Source organism: Lepidochelys kempii, chromosome 8 (assembly GCF_965140285.1).
Source record: "Lepidochelys kempii isolate rLepKem1 chromosome 8, rLepKem1.hap1, whole genome shotgun sequence".
NCBI lineage: Eukaryota > Metazoa > Chordata > Testudines > Cheloniidae > Lepidochelys > Lepidochelys kempii.
The window spans coordinates 63,582,959-63,600,794 of NC_136387.1; the positions used below are offsets into that span (position 1 = coordinate 63,582,959).

Sequence of the window (17,836 nt, forward strand, 5' to 3'; positions counted from 1 at the left end):
AAATAAAGAAAGAACCCAAGAACAGAAAAACCTTTGGGTGTCCCTATAATTGATAAAAGCAGAGACACAGCTACACTTTCCCCTTTGGAAAGGCTGCTTGGCCAGGTGGATTTTAAAAAGAATTCATAGAGAAGCCAAACTCATCATTTGAAGTTTACTCTGAAATGCCAACTTCCATTTCCTCTCATTGCTCCTCTTCTCACAGAAAGGGAAGTGGGACCGGGGTAAACAAGGTGAAGTTTTGAAATGGCAAAGGCTAAAAATTACATGAGTAGTAATAAAGCTTTACCTTTACTCATTACATAATTTGACAGGTTTCCCTTCCCCCTTTTTGCTTTATGACCTACCCCTTTTGCCTCTTGTCCCATCGCCAGGTCTCATTTTTGGAAATGTGCATTTCTGGCACTAGTGGCCATTCTGAAAAGAAGAGGGTTTTTTCCCTTTATATTTAATTCATGCTCATTAGCTGCATTAGAACTAAGAAAAAAGTTTGCTTGCCCTTTCCTCATTTTAACAAGAAAATGTATTAAGTGCAATTCTATTATTTTATGCATTTATTATAATTTTAAATCAAGTAATTAAATAATTGTACCAAGTCTTAATGACAGGGGAGTAAAGGAGAAGTTTTAATATATATAATACATATATATGTTGCGATGCTGACAGACCAGCTCAGGCCCGAGCTAAAGGCCAATTCACTTGCGGTATTAATAGAGATCAAAGGAGATACTAATTGTATTGTTTTCCCTCTATCTATATCCTCTTGTTTACTGTTACATTATATTTACATTATACATGCCTGGTAATTAAATAGCTCTAGATCATAGGGTGTGTTAATGTAAGTGTATTCAGGTGTTAGAACTTCATGAAAACTAATGGAATGCTACATGTCTTGTTTTCACTTTTCTATTCCTATTATAATATAATGACAGGTATTTACATTATGTATATCCCTGTAACTAAATAACTCATTGAATGCAAAGGAAGAAGGGGGCTAAATTCAAAGCAATTGGTACAGATACTTGTCAGATTGTTGTCTGTGAAAAGAAACTAAAAGTACCAATTCAAAGAGAGGTCCTTTATCTTTGGACTGTATGGATTCAAACAGGGCAGGTTTCAGAGTAGCAGCCGTGTTAGTCTGTATTCGCAAAAAGAAAAGAAGTACTAGTGGCACCTTAGTTGTAGCTTACGAAAGCTTATGCTCAAATAAATTGGTTAGTTTCTAAGGTGCCACTAGTACTCCTTTTCTTTTTGTTAATAGGGCAGAGTATCTGGACAAGAAAACTGAGTTCCCCAGAATTATTCTGGGTAGCCCTGAAGGACTTTTGGGAAACTGGCAGTTTATTGTGTGTCTGCTACTGTTTGGAATTACAAACTGTGACTTACCATTTATTATATTTTACCTTCTTTAACATCTCAATAACTCTCATCCTTTTACTTAACTAATAAACCTATAGTTGGTTTACTATGGAATTGGCTACCAGCATTGTCTTTCGTGTAAGGTCCGGAGTACCAACTGATCTGGGGTGAGTCCTTTGGGACTGGGAGCAACCTGACATGGTGTGATTTTTTGGTTTTAATAACCTTTTCTCACAAAGTTCAGTATGTCTGGGTGTCAAGATAGGCTGGAGAGGCTAAGGGGACTGTGACTCCATGGTAAGAGTGGTATAGTGAGCCAGGAGTTCATATTTGTTACTAGCTTGGTGAAATCTAATTATAGAACATACCACCAGTTGGGGGTGTATGTCCGTGTTTTCTGATAGTCTGCCCTGACAGTCTCACTCACAATGGTGAGCCACTCCAAACAGCCTTACATATGTACACCATGCATTTCTCTTATTTGTACAGAGAAATATTTGTTATGCATTTAGTACATTTTTAAATAGTCAATAATTATACAGTCTTAATGAAAGAGGTATAATTGAGAAGTGTTCATGAATCTATAGAATTATGAACTTTTACAGTACTGTATGCTTGTTATCATAGAATATCAGGGTTGGAAGGGACCTCAGGAGGTCATCTAGTCCAAACCCCTGCTCAAAGCAGGGCCAACCCTCAATTTTTGCCCAAGATCCCTAAATGGCACCCTCAAGGATTGAACTCACAACCCTGGGTTTAGCAGGCCAATGCTCAAACCACTGAGCTATCCCTCCCCCCAAATGCAGTTAAGGCATTTCTAATAGTCATTAAATAATTGATTCACTCTCTATTATTAGTACTTTTGTTAATTTTATGGAATTGTTTACTCAATTTTATTTAGAACTGTACTGACTTCATAAAATTATGTTTTTCTAAAAATGCATCATTATATATATTAATACTTCTCCTTAAATCTTCTGTCATTAATACTTTGTGGAATTATTTCATGGCTTTATTTAGATATGTACTAACAGAATTAAAAATATTTTCCTCTAAAAATGAGGAAACTGAACATTAACATAAATGTCCTAACACTTATTTGTTCTGTTATTAAGGATTTTTAAATTAACTACTTTATTTAGAAATATATTAACTGCAGTGAAATTCATTTTATCCAAAATTGCAGGATTTTATGCAACACTCCTCTATTCCTCTATCATTAACGCTTTGTACAGTTATTTAATGACTATTAGAAAACTACGAAATGCATAAAAATAGCTCTCTCAAAATGCATGATTCTCCTTTATTCCTCTGACCATAAAACTTTATTTAGAAATGCAATAACTGCATATAAAATATTTTTCTCTTAAATGCATGTTAACATATGTATGTGTGGTAACACTTTATTCTGCTATTATGAAGATTTCTGTTAATTAGCACATTTCTAAATAAGTATTAAATAACAGCATTACAATTATTTTTTCTCTAAAAAATTGTATTAACCCTCTTTTATTCTACCGTCATTAAAACTTTGTACATCTGTTTACTAGATTTTATTTTTCTTTAGAATTGCACTAAATGCGTAAAATCATATTTTCTTCCTAAAATGAGGAAAAGGCCAGAAAGCTATATTTACTCATTTAGTTCTAATGATTCCAGTAAGCATAAATGAAACAGAAAACTTTCATTTTGTTTCAAAATGCCCATTAGCGCCAAAAAATGCACATGTCAAAAATGAGACCTAGGATATAAGGCAAAAGGAGTGGAGGGGAGCAAAGGGGGAGAGGGACATGGAAACCTCTCAAAAATCATATGATGAATGAAGGTATAGCTTTTTCCCTACTAGTATGTATCAATTTTCCCTAGGAATGGAGAATGAAAGGCAGCCAAAAAGTGAGTGAAAAAACTCTCACAGGGTCTCTCAGCTATTAGCTTTCGACATATCACTCAACTTTCTATAGCCAATAGCTAACCTTTAAGGCACTGGTCCATGTTTGGGGTCATATGGAAACTTTCCACCCCAGAGACAGCACCAGAGCCATTGCATCTCCTTTCAACACAATGGTTTATCTTGGTGCTCTGTGGAGTGCACAGGGCATATTGTATGCTGCACTGTAGTTTAGGGGGAATGAAATGTATGCTTCCCTTTGTGGTGGGCTAGCTCTTCTGCTAAGGCCCTGCCCCTCTGCCTCTATGTGATGGGTAACATCCCACTGGGTGCAGCTCCTACATTTGGCACTGAATATCATTGGTTTAAGAAGGGGGCTTCTGAAGATAGGACACCCTCTGTGAGAGGCTTTTCACTTTGGAATTTGTTTCTTTCTGTGGCCTGCCATACCCTGAATTCTTTCATGCTGCAAAAACCAGCTAGTCTCTCAGTCTCTCAGAGACGGTTGAGAGAAGTCAGTTGGTTGTGGTTGTTAGACATAGTGGGCTCTTTGTTTATATTCGTATATGTTTTGCCCTGATGGCATTATTTTAATGATGTGACTGAACTGTGTATTTAATGGTGTATAACCTAGGATAGATATTTTTGTCTGTTTATCTTTATTGGTATTAATAATCACAATATATTGACTCTGATATTTTTATTTTGCTTTTTATATTTGTAATTTGTTTTTCATATTGCTGGGGTCTCACTATCTCTGTTATACCTTGTACTGGGAAAAGCTCAGTAAGGCTGAGATATCAGGGAAAACTAGTCATGGTTCTACTCACTGTGAACATGGGCGGCTGACTAGTTAGTTTTTAGAACCACAGTTTTGGTTTCCAAAACAAAATGGTGTTGCACTGCTAGTTATTACGGTCATTTTTTTAAATATTTATATTCACCCTGACAGCCAATGAAATTCTGGTATGTGAAAAGACAAACAAAATGAACCAACAGAGTGACACCACTTTTTTTCAGGAAGCTTGAAGATATAGGGTGAAATTTTGGTCCTATCAATGGAAGTTTTTCGACAGACTTCAATGGAGTGGGAATTTCACCAATTGTGTATTGTCTAGTTCATCCGCAAGTGGTAGTGAAATTGTGGCCCCAAAAATCAGAAATAGAGAACAATCGATCACTCTTATTAACATTATGTTGAGGGTCAAATCCTGAAGTCCCGATACTGGACTAGGCTAATCAAAGTCAATGTTAACTATTCAGCATGAGCAGGAGTGACAAAATTTGGCCCTCACCCTTTACTCAGAATTTGCTCAGGCCAAACTCCCATTGAAATCCACTGAGGGCTTGCTTGAATAAGGAGCTCAGGATTCAGCCCAATGGGAGGATGATCTCATTAAACCTATATTATCATTGCCATGGAACATCACAGACTGGAAACAGATTTGCTTTCTGGTTTACAAGAGATGTTATATTTGTGCATTATAAAAAGACAAAAATACAGGGAAGTAAAGATGTTTCTGAGTAAGACTGAAGTTTTTGATTCCAAAAATATCCTATATCTACTAGGCTATTTTAGAAATAGGAAAGTAAAATACCTTTGCATACTGGTGACACAGACCACTTCCCTTCCTTACATTTTACTGTCGGAAACCCAAAAAGGCTCAGACCTTGCGAACATTGATAACGCACTATATCGCCAGGCAAATACCTTTGCTGCTTAGCACCTCGAATCCTACCATCAGGAATCTCAGGTGGAGGTGCACATCTCATATCTGAAAAGAGATGAGAACTTCTGAAGTCACTGACACATTCCCATGTGGGTAACTAAATCACTTACAGTATTCCATTAGTTTTATATACAATCTATTCAGATCCAGTATTGATTAATTAATGATGTCACTAATTAATTAATCTATTCAGATCCAGTATTGATGCTTCTTAACTTAACCAGTACTGTTCATAGGAACATTTCAAATTGCAGGGAGGCAACAATAGGGCTATCCAGTAGTAAAAAAATTTGGGTTGGGATGCAGGGAATGAAAAATGAAGGGTCAAAAACTTATGGGAATTTGTCAAAATCATCAGTTTCAAGTTTGATGAATGTTTCATGTTTGACGAATCAGTGTTTATTCTGTTGGAAAATTTCTGACCAACCTATCCAAATCATACTCTGCTTTTCCTCCCCAACTCACAGAAACTCCTCTATGGGTTCTCCCTTGGAGTTTATGCTCTGTAGCTGAGGTGGATATGCAACTAGTCTCTGCCAGATTCTCCCCCTGAAAAAAAAAACAGCAGCAAAACCATGTAAGCTACTGAAATAAACTTGTCCTGTTTCCCCTCCATGCAAAAGTGGCAGGGCCTTCAACCTCAAAATCTGTGGCTCTCAGGTGATTGGCTTGAGAAAAGAGTTGTCTTTGCAGAAGCCACTTGTCTCTACACAGATGACCCTATGGCCCCTTATAGCACAGCTCCAGCAGGTATCAAACCCACTAGGAGACCTTGCAGAGTGTTAGTACACAATCCTATGGCCAGTGTTACAGCTCTTCCCAAGAAGTCATTGGAAAAAGAGAAGAGAGGAATTGCAGTTCTCCCTTGGAGTGTCAAATCACACTCCTTTCTTGACTATGTGTCAGTAACAGAATTAGCTACTGGAATGAGTTACTGTTTATGCAGCCTAAGGAACAAGAAGTCACCTGCAGGCTTGAGAGGTAGCCTCCTTTCCCAAGAGATACTGGCACCATTGCAAACAGTGGTAGCACCTGAACTGTGACTCCACTCAGTGCAAGGGCTTCACAAGATTGGCCTGTAGCTGATCTTTCACTAGGTCCAGAGATTCCGTGAGGTATAGAGTAAGGATCTGAGGTGCATCCTCACCAAGAGTTGGTAGCATTTATTTCCTGAGTGCTCAACTACCTCTCGCAGAATCCAAAATATTCATCAACTTGTGTGGATTATCCTGGACCAATTCAATTTCTATTCCCAAGGAGGTGATTGCCCTTTTAATAAATTCCTGGTACATTTTGTAATCATCTAGAACAGGGGAAGATGATTCTGAAAAGTAGCCTCATCTGGCGACGATGAGGAAACACTGAGTGGAAGCATTGAACTGTCCATCCGCTCTACCATTTGCTGAACATCCATAGCAGGAGAATCAGAAACTAGAGATAACCTCCCTCAGCTGCTGGGTACTGGTGTTGGTACTGAGAATGTTAATAGATGGAGAAGGGCACAGAACAGTGACTAGGAGAAGATGACCTGAAGTCTGGAGGAACCTCCCCCCACACACACCCATAAATTCCAGAAAGGCCACTGCTGTATTTGATGTGGTACTGGGGCGCAACCCCAAGGGAAGGTCTCTCTAGATATGCTCCTGTAAGAGTCACGGTGCCACAGCTTGACCAATGTGATGAGGAATAAGCAGAGACTTGAGACCTTTAAATATGTAGGATCCCACTTCTAGTCTGAAGAAGAGCCAGCATGGGAATGCCAAGGTAGTGCAGTACTGTGTGGAGTAGAAAGCTCATGGGAGCTGGACCAATGCAAGATGCACAGTTAGCAGAGGAAGCATCTGAAGATTTTCTGATGCAGGGACCAGCTGCCCAATAGAGCATCCTGACTCTGGCACTACTGACAAAGGCTCAGTTCCTGATGGTACCAAACATGTTGGTGCCAAGAAAGATGCCAGTTCCAGGGCTTGCATAGCAGGAACTGTTGAAGCCTACACCTTGTTCCTAAACTTTTTATCCATATTATGCACAAACAGCTGTCTACCATCAACCAAAACATGGTAAACTGAAATAGCTGCCAAATGAACTTTCAAAAATGAGTTAGATAGCCCCTCCCTATTAAAGTACATTAAATATCATAAAACACAAGGTATGGAAACTGAAACAAGAGAATCAGATTTTTCCTGCATACAAGCCACAGATGTGGACTATTTCAAATAAACCCAGTGACCTCAAAGTGTAAAATGACTCAGATGTACACTCTCCATCAGACATTGTTTTACACATCCAAAGTTACCCTTGCCGATGGTGAAGGGGGATTGAACTGGACACTTCCGAATGACCAGCAGGTCAACAAGTCCAGCATATCTGGAGGCATGCTGATTAACACTGGAAGACTGTTCAAATTGGGCCTGTAGACCTGAGAAATCCAGTGTTCCACTGGCCTCATATTGAGCTGCACAAATGGAGTCACATAGGTAGTAGCTACCATGAGACCCAGGAAGAAAAATACTTTATGAGTCTGACATATTTGAATGTTTAAAATATACTGCACAGGTTTTTTTTTAAATCTGTACTCTGGTAGGAATGCTTTCTCTGCTGTCATATCAACTATGGAGTCCATGAATAAAATTATCAGAGTTGGACAGGTATTTGAATTTTTGACATTCAAAAGCAGACCCAGGTCTGAAAAAAAAGGGTAGTTGTTGTATAAGCGATGTGACTGAATAGATCCTTGTGAACAGCAGGCATCACTAGCCCGTCATCCAAATATGTAAACAAAAATACTTTGCTTTCACAAATGAACCCCTACTACAGAGAAGCATTTGTTAAATGCTCTTGGTGTTGTGGACAGACCAAACACGAGCACCTTGTACAGGAAATGGGGCTCTGCCACCACGAAATGAAGATACTTTTAATGACTATGTCAGACAGAAATATGAAAATATGTGCCCTTTAAATTGAGAGTTTCAAACCAATCCATAGCTGAAAGCAAAGGAATTATGGAGGCCAGAGTTAACATACAGAACCCAAACTTCCTAATGTACTTGTTTAGAATTTGTAGAATCATAGGACTGGAAGGGACCTCGAAAGATCATCTAGTTAAATCTAAATCTAAAATTGGACAAAACCTCCCATCCTTTTTGTGCAACAGAAAGTATATTGAATAAAACCCCTGGTCCCTCAGCTGTTTGGAAACCTTCTTAACAGCCCCTATCAGAAGTAATTTCTGCACTTCTGAAAGTAGAATAGCCTTGTGAGACATTCCCAGAAAAGAGAAGGTAGGGATAATTGAAGGGGGTAGTTTCTTTAACTGAATGGTAAATCTCTTTATAATTTCTAGGACCCATTTGTCTGTTCTAATAAGATTTTTATTTGCTGATAAAATGGACAAGTCTGTCCCCAGACAGAGGAAGGAAAAGGTCCTTGCTGTTTGATTGTTGACTTTCCATCCTCACATCAGATCTGAAGCCTGGTACTCCACAAAGATGACAGAGGGAGCAGATTGCTTAGATTTAGACCTCAGTTTGAAAGACCTCTTCTTGTGTTGGCTCTGGAATGATGCACATGGCTAGAGTTGCTGCTGACATCTTTGATTTGATGAGAAATAAGCTGAAGAAAACCGTGGTTAATACTGCCTCTGATCATGGAAAGAAGGAGCAGAAGGTCTCCTGCTAATAGAACAAATCAAACCCAAAGAGCAGGCTCTCATTCTAGTCTCCTTCAGCTTTCCCAGCTTTCTCATCCTTTTCTTTACTTAAAAGACCATCCCCTTCAATGAGGAGATCCTCCACCTTTATTCTAGTATCCACATCCAGAGAAGAGGAGCAAAGTGAAGCATGTCTCCTCAGAGTAACTTCAGAAGCCAATGCTCTGGCAGAAGAGTCTGAAGCAAAGCTCTGAGAGTGTGCTTTGCCACATTTTGACTTTCCATTACAATTGCATTTGCTAATCTCCTTTTGTAATATGCCAAATCCTGTGCAAACACTGCCATCTTTTCCCATAAGTGGAATTGATAGTAGGCAATAACTGCTTGATAATTTGCCACCCTAATGCTAAGAGAGGAAAAAGAGAACACCTTTCACCTTAGGGAATCAATCTTTTTTTCCCTATCAACAGGAGTAGAATATGCTTGTCCAGACCCTATCCTGCTACTGGGAGCAGCCACCACCAGTGAATTAGGTACAGGATGTATGTGAAAATATGAAAACCTCTCTGAAGGTATCTGATATAATTTGTCTGCCTGCCTGGAAATAAGATGGCAAGAGGCAGAAGTGGTCCTAACAGTCTTAGCAGGCTGCAGCAGACCTCTGACAACTGGTAACAATAACCTACTCTTGGAGGTAGCTCCAAGAACTTTCCCCAAACACCAGGTTTTTTCATTCGTATTGAAGTAAGTTCCGCATGGACACCATGCAATCCACCAGATCATGGAACTGCAGAGCATCGTCAGAAAGTGAACAGGGAGAAGTCACACTTCCTTGCTCCTCTGGTGACAAATTGGGAGCCATGTCAGCATCTTCTTGTGCAAAAAAGGACTTATCTCCTTATCTTCTTCAGACAGAGTATCCGGCAGCACTGCCTGAAGTGCACCTGGATCCTTTCCAGATAAAACATCAGTTCAATTATCCATATAAAGAACAACTGAGAAATTGCTGCAGAGGAGGAGGAGGCATAGATGAATCAAGAGAGAGACTAATAATTAATCATAGAATCATAGAATCATAGAATATCAGGGTTGGAAGGGACCTCAGGAGGTCATCTAGTCCAACCCCCTGCTCAAAAGCAGACCAATCCCCAATTAAATCATCCCAGCCAGGGCTTTGTCAAGCCTGACCTTAAAAACTTCTGAGGAAGGAGATTCCACCACCTCCCTAGGCAACGCATTCCAGTGTTTCACCACCCTCCTAGTGAAAAAGTTTTTCCTAATATCCAACCTAAACCTCCCCCACTGCAACTTGAGACCATTACTCCTTTTGCCCTTCTCCTTTTTTCAGCTGAAGAGGATGCAGACCTTAAAACTGGTGAAGACTGTCTCTTTCTTGAAACTCACTGTTTCGCACTTGGATCTGGATGGCACAAGATCTTGTGAAATCCTCAGATTGACTTGGTCCTTGAAACTGACACTGGAACTGACTTCGGATTTGGAGCCAGAGCCATAGAGACCCTGTCAGAATTAGATAGATCCAACAACTCTGGCCTAAAGGATCTGGCACTGCTAACAGCGGCCATCTTCTCCCTCACCACCTTCTTCAGAACAAGCACAGCTGGAGATAACAATGTGGCTCTTGGTGCTGTAAAAGGCAATCTTGTCTTTCTGAAGTAACAATGCCTTCGAAACCCTGGCTGCCTGAGCAGCAGGATCTGGAGCTGGACCTGATGAAGGTCCATTAAAGTAATTGAATCCATGACCCTGATGATGAAATCATATCCTTAGCAATTAGGAAAAACACCTTCCATGAATGGTGTAGTAATGTGAATGTCACTAAAGGCTCAAATGGTGGTCCTGTAAGTTTAGACAAAACCAAATTAAAATCCCAAGGAGGAAGGGGCTCCCTAAATTGAGAGTACAATCTTTTCAGGTCTTTAAGGAATGTAACTGTTATGTAATTAGAAAAAAAAACAGAAATGTCATCCACATGAGATTGAAAAGTTGTTATTGCTGCTAGGGGAACCTTGATGGGGAAATTGCTAAGCTTTGCTCTTTCAGGTGCAACAGAAGATAGGCGAGTATATTTTGGATGGATGAATGCATCGGTTAGACTCCAGTTTCACAAGCCCAGATAGAGAACTCCTTCCATTTTGACAGCTAGGTGGATGACTTTCTGCTACTCTAACTTACTCTGAGCAAGCCTGCTCTTTGGGATTTAACCATGGAGCTTTCAGGCTCCATGAATGAAGGGACTGCAGGTTTGATAGTAGCAGCCAACCGTTGTCCATGATAGATCAAATTTGGGTGCAATGCAGGTGAGATTGGAATTACCACTGTGAGGTCCTATAGGGTGGAGGAACCGGAGTTGGCAGGGCCATGCTGGGGCTATAAAAATAACCCTGGCATGGTCCTGCTTGATCTTTAGCAGCACTCTGTAAAAGAGTGGTATTGGGGGAAAAGTGTAGTAAAGCTTTTCTGTCCACGGTAGCAGTAAGGTGTCTGTGATGGAGCCAGGACCATGGCCTTGCAGGGGTCAGAACTGTGACATTTTCTGTTGAATTTTGTTCACAAATAGGTCTATTTGGGAGTCCCCCACTGCTGGAAAATGCATCTGGTTACATCCAGGTAAAGAGATCAGACATGATAAGTAGAAAATAACCTGTTCAGACAGTCTGCCTTCTTGTTCTGTAAACCTGAAAGCTATGATACCAGTCAGCTCTGTGTTCTTGGGGAAACAGGGCGCAGTATCCAGCCTGTCTGACTCATGAAGGACACACACACACTCAGCCTCTGCTTGAATCAAAACCGATCAGAGAAAAGACTTGCAGAGAGCAGTGAAGGGCGGTGGGAGACACAAGAGTGATAGGATTAAGTGACAAGAGTGATAGGATTAAGGCAAGCTAGATTGACCCTGTCCACTCAGACTTGCTCTGTTAAGGTGCGTGTGTGTGCATGTGTGTGTGTGTTCATTTGGTTCTGGGGCTGGAGGAACCCAGCCCTGGGGAACCTAGGTCCTGCAGGATAGCTCCATTGGGAGAGGACTTGCAGAAGGGAGAAGTAGAGCTCCATATGAAAACACAAGTGACACAAGCAGTACATTAATAGAATTACAGAACTCCTTCCCCCCAGAAGAGTAACCCTAATAAATGAGTGTACCCCAAAGTAATGGGCAAATCTGGTAACAGCTAAAAGGCGTTAAGGTTGATTGAGTGGGCTATGCAAAATTCCCATAGGTTAATTGTTTCCTGACAAAGGAGGGATGAGCGAGCGCCTCCCTATTTGTTGAGGTAAACATTTCCCATGATATGAGGTAGGAAAGACTGACAGGCAAATCACCCAGATCTCTCTGTCGTTGATATGAAGAGCGAGTTTCCTCCAGGACCCAAACCCCTGAGTTTGGATGGGCCCCAGGTGAGCTTCCCATCCTAGTACCAACATATCTGAGACCAGAGTCTTCAACAGTTGAGTGCAGAGGAAAAGAACATCTGCACAAACATTGAGAGGATCCAACCACCAATTCAGCGAAATTAGAATCCGCAAGTGTACCAAGAGCACAGTGTCCTAATGAAGATGTCTTGGTGAGTATACCGAGGCCCAGCCATGTCTGGAAGCTCCTAGACCAGAAGTTCTTCATGAGAGGGGTCCTTGAATAGGGATTGGGAGGGACGGTGGTAAAGAGGAGTCGAAATAAACTAGAGGGTGTATCCTACTTCTACAGTGCTCAACACTCTGTGGTGATACTGGACAAAGGAAATAGGAAAGGCAGTTTGCAAACAAAGGAAAAACAGGTCTTATTTCTGGAAATAGGTATGGCGCCATTCAGCATCCCATCTAAACACCTGCTTAGAACCCCCTGGATGTGTAGGTGGGGTAGACATTGATGAAGAGGTAGGAGGTAGATGAAGCCTATGCCTATAACCACTACTCTTCTTCCTCTGCAGGTCGTGTTGGAGAGCTGGGGCAGAATACAGGAGTGGTTGCTGAGGTCTGAAGTGCTTTCTGGAAGGAACTGGGGTATACAACCCAAGGGATTTTTAAAGTTGCCCTTTACTCCTTTAACCCCTGGAGCTTAGCATCAGTATACTCCAGAAAGAGAAAGGCTCGCTCAAAGAGCAGATCTTGCAAAGTCTGTTGGACCTCCTGGTAGAGCCCAGAGGACTGCAACCAGGAGCTCCCGTGCATGGCCACTGCTGAAACCATGGACCTAGTAGCCAAGTCAGCCAAATCCAGAGCAGCTTGCAGAGCGGTCCTCACCACAGATTTTCCCTTATCCACTATCGAGAAGAACTTCTGCCTAGCATCTTCCAGGAACATGTGTTAAAAATTTAACATGGAGTCCCACATATTAAAGTCATACCTGCCCAATAGGGCATGCTGGTTTGCAATCCTGAGATGCACTTCCGCCTCCCAGTAGAAAAAACCCTCTTAACAAACAGATCTAACTTCTTTAAGTCTTTTGATTTTGGTGTTGCACTCTGATGCCCCTGCTTTTCCCTCTCATTGGTGGAGGATACTACCAGGCATCCCGGAGGAGAAGGGAAATGAATGCAGTTTTTGGGGGTACATAATACTTGCCCTTTTTGAAGTGTGGAGAAGGGATGCAGGGGTCTTCCACAGTACCTTAAATGGGTCCATAATGGCCTCAGTGAGAGGCAGAGCCACTCTGGAACGACCTGCAATGTCTAAAGTATTGGCCAGTTATTGAGAGGCTTCTTTTACTTCCTCCACCTGTATGGCAGACTTAAGATAATCCTCTTTAACGATTCTTGGTGTGCCTTATGGTCATCTGGGGGAGACAAAATGCTCCCTCATGAGTCTGCCTCTTCAGAAGAAGAGGAAGAAGAGTCCAGCACCAGGTGTGGATACTCTTCCTCCATTTCTAGATCTGTAGGGTTCTCTTCAGCCCTTGATGTCCAGTAGTAGGCTCAGTACCAGAAACAGGAATGGGTGCTACCCACTGGGAAGATGCCTCACACATTTCTGATGCCACTGAATAGGAGTGCCTGGAATAGGATGTAGAAAAGGGCCCAATGGATTACAAAAAGGCCACTGGACAGGTGTATGCCCCAAATGACCTCCTGGCCAACCACTTGATGGTACTCCTGTCGCAGGATCCATGGAGGGGTGAAAACGTCTGGAGGAGGGGTAGTGAGAGTGGCTGCGAGGATGGGAGATTTAGAACTGGACCTCTGATTTGGAAGACGACGACTCTCCTTCCGTTGACCACAAAGGCACCATTCCAGATGGTGCCAGCAATCAGTTCTGAGTTGGAGAGACCTGCAGAGATGTGAGCATCATGGAAAGGATGAGCCCTCAAAGGTACCCAAGACTGTCACAGTACCGAGCACTGTAGCAATCCTGCTGGTTATTCTGCCTGTCGGCACTGACAGCATCAGCTCTTGTGCTACTAGTGATGCTGGCACCGACAGGGTCACGGGGTCCCCGGCAACTACCAATGCCTGTGGCGTAGTTAGTACTGAAATAGTGTGGTGTGGTGTCAGAGTTGTGGAAGCAGCTCCTTCTGGCTCTGGACTTGATGGAACCTGCCTAGGTGCTGGAGTCAACAGGGCCATCTTCTGAGGTACGGAAGAAGAGGGGTATTTAGACAGAAACCACATTTTAGTCTTATCCCCATGCCTAGCACACCACAGTGCCAGGGATCTCTGCCTTTCTGCAGTTGGCAGTCTGCTTCTCACAAATCTTTTTAGGCACTGAGGATGGTGAAGAGTGTTGGGACTCAGGCACCGCAGGAGGTGCACTCCTTTTCAAATGCTGAGACACTCAGTGCCAAGTCTGACTTCAGTGCTGAGTCTGAGCTCTCAAGGCTGCCTCCATGAGTAGAAACTTTAGCCTGACTTCACAATCTTTCTCCGCAAGAGGCTTCAAGTCCCTGAAAATTTGGTAACACTCCCCCAAAAGAACTTCCCTGAGGAATTTCCAGACAAACATGTATCAGAGATGATCTAGATGTACTTAATCCTGCCTTAGTGCAGAGGAATGAACTTGATGACCTTGCAGGGCCCCCTACAGCCCCACATTTCTATCATTCCATGTTCCCAGCTCACCAACGCACACCTCGTCTTATTTGCTTAACTACAATACAAACTCCTACCTTGGCAAGTTGGTGGTTGTGACCATTCTCCATCTTCACAAGTTACCTCATTCAATCCCATACTTTCAAATCCTTCCTGACATTTATATTGCACTCTAGCACCAGGCAGATACCTTCCCTCCTCATTATTGACAATAGTAGCATTGCTAACTTCAGGTGGAGCGCCACATGTTACATCTGAAAGGGGAGAGATGTATAAATAGATTAGTACTGATAAACTCTAAATGTAGTATCTTATTTTCTTTAAATAGATAATGTCCTTTTTAAAAAAGTGCACTTACATAAATGAAGGTTACTTGTTTGTAATTGAAGTTCTTTGAGATGGCTCTACAGTTTCCAACTCACAAGATATTGTACCACCTAGTGGTGCCTAATGGTAATCTTCTCCAAGCAGCATCCTTTAAAGCTCTCATACCCACCTTTTCTATGCCTCCCCTTCACGTCTCTGAACATTCGGAGGACAAGTCTATATGAGGTGGTGTGGCACCTATCTATCACCTCAGTTCCTTTCACCGACCGACCCCAGGAAGAGGAGCAGAGCAAAGCACATCTCCACAGGGTAACTTTATAAGCCAATGCTCTGGCAGAAGAGTCTGAAGCATTAGCAAAGATCTGAGAATGTGCTTTGCAACATTCTGAACTTCCATTAGGATTGCGTTTGCCAATCTCCTTTTGTAATCTGCCAAATCCTGCGCAAACAGTGCCATCTTTTCCCATAAGTGGAATTGATAGCAGACCATAATTACTTGATAATTTGCTACCCTAATGCCAAGAGAGGACGAAGAGAACTTCTTTCTCCTTAGGGAATCACACTTCTTTTTTTTTTTATGAGCAGTCATGGCTTGTCCAGACCTCATCTTGCTAGTGGCAGCAGTCACCACCAGCGAATTAGCTAGAGGATGTATGCGAAAATATGAAACCCCCCCTGAGGGTACCTGATATAATTTGTCTGCCTGCTGGAAATAAGAAGGCAAGAGGCAGAAATGGACCTAACAGTCTCAGCAGACTGCAGCAGACCACTGAGAAATGGTAACAACAGCCTCCTCTTGGAGGTAGCTCCAAGACCTTTCCTCAAACACCAGGTTTTCTCCATTCGTATTGAAGTAAGTTCCACATGGACACCCTGCAATCCACCAGATCATGGAACTGCAGAGCATCGTCAGAAAGTGAAGAGGGAGAAGTCACACACCCCCCCCCACATGCTCCTGTGGTGACAAATCAGGAGCCATGTCAGCGTGTTCCTGTGCAAAAAAAAAAAATAACCAAAGGACCTATCTCCTTATCTTCTTCAGACAGAGTATCAGGCAGCACTGCCTGAAGTGCCCCTGGATCCTTTCCACCTAAAACGTTGGATCAATAATCCATATAAAGGACAATTGAAAAATTGCTGCAGAGGAGGAGGAGGCAGGGATGAGTCAAGAGAAAAATGAATAATGTCCTCTGCCCTTCTCCTTTTTTCCGCTGAAGAGGATGCAGACCTCAAAACTGGTGAAGACTGTCTCTCCCTTGAAACTCACTGTTTCGCACTTGGATCTGAGGAATGTTGGTAAGCCGAATCGTTGTACAACAGGCACTAAAGTAAAAGCCTTCTTTGGATCAAAGGATGGATCTGGATTTGGAGGAGAGGTTGAAGCCAGAACTGAAGACCTGAATGGCACAAGATCCAGTGAAATCCTCAGATCGACTTGGTCCTTGAACCTGAAACTGACTTCAGTTTTGGAGGCAGAGCCATGGAGACCCTGTCAGAATCAGATAGATCCAAAACTACTGACCTACAGGATCTGTCACTGCTAACTGCTCTCCCTCACCAGCTTTTCAGAACAAGCACAGCCAGAGATGACAATGTGCTCTAAATGGCCGTCTTGTCTTTCTGCATTAACAATGCATTCAAAACCCTGACTTCCTGCAAAGCAGGATCTGGAGTTGGACCTGATGAAGGTCCATTAAAGTCATGGAATCCATGACCTCCATGATGAAATCATATCCTTAGCAATTAAGAAAACCACTGGCTAGGTGCCTCACACATTTCTGATGCCACTGAATAGGAGTGCCTGGAATATGATCTAGAAAAGGGCCCAATGGATTACAAAAAGGCCACTGGACAGGTGTATGCCCCAAATGACCTCCTGGCCAATCACTTGATGGTACTCCTGTCGCAGGATCCATGGAGGGGTGAAAACGTCTGGAGGAGGGGTAGTGAGAGTGGCTGCGAGGATGGGAGATTTAGAACTGGACCTCTGATTTGGAAGACGACGACTCTCCTTCCGTTGACCACAAAGGCACCATTCCAGATGGTGCCAGCAATCAGTTCTGAGTTGGAGAGACCTGCAGAGATGTGAGCATCATGGAAAGGATGAGCCCTCAAAGGTACCCAAGACTGTCACAGTACCGAGCACTGTAGCAATCCTGCTGGTTATTCTGCCTGTCGGCACTGACAGCATCAGCTCTTGTGCTACTAGTGATGCTGGCACCGACAGGGTCACGGGGTCCCCGGCAACTACCAATGCCTGTGGCGTAGTTAGTACTGAAATAGTGTGGTGTGGTGTCAGAGTTGTGGAAGCAGCTCCTTCTGGCTCTGGACTTGATGGAACCTGCCTAGGTGCTGGAGTCAACAGGGCCATCTTCTGAGGTACGGAAGAAGAGGGGTATTTAGACAGAAACCACATTTTAGTCTTATCCCCATGCCTAGCACACCACAGTGCCAGGGATCCCTGCCTTTCTGCAGTTGGCAGTCTGCTTCTCACAAATCTTTTTAGGCACTGAGGATGGTGAAGAGTGTTGGGACTCAGGCACCGCAGGAGGTGCACTCCTTTTCAAATGCTGAGACACTCAGTGCCAAGTCTGACTTCAGTGCTGAGTCTGAGCTCTCAAGGCTGCCTCCATGAGTAGAAACTTTAGCCTGACTTCACAATCTTTCTCCGCAAGAGGCTTCAAGTCCCTGAAAATTTGGTAACACTCCCCCAAAAGAACTTCCCTGAGGAATTTCCAGACAAACATGTATCAGAGATGATCTAGATGTACTTAATCCTGCCTTACTGCAGAGGAATGAACTTGATGACCTTGCAGGGCCCCTACAGCCCCACATTTCTGTCATT

At 42.6% G+C, this 17,836-nt stretch overlaps 1 protein-coding gene across 1 annotated transcript in view; it reads right to left on the minus strand.

Annotated features, from left to right (window-relative positions):
- LOC140916619 (coagulation factor XIII B chain) overlaps positions 1–17,836 on the minus strand; it is a 148,411-nt gene that overhangs the window by 34,368 nt on the left and 96,207 nt on the right. Inside the window, exons 11-12 of the mRNA XM_073358292.1 lie at positions 14,742–14,918; positions 4,846–5,022 (exon numbers count right to left, since the gene is read on the minus strand). Of these exons, the coding sequence (XP_073214393.1) occupies positions 4,846–5,022; positions 14,742–14,918 (354 nt within the window). The remainder of the gene's footprint in view (positions 1–4,845; positions 5,023–14,741; positions 14,919–17,836) is intronic.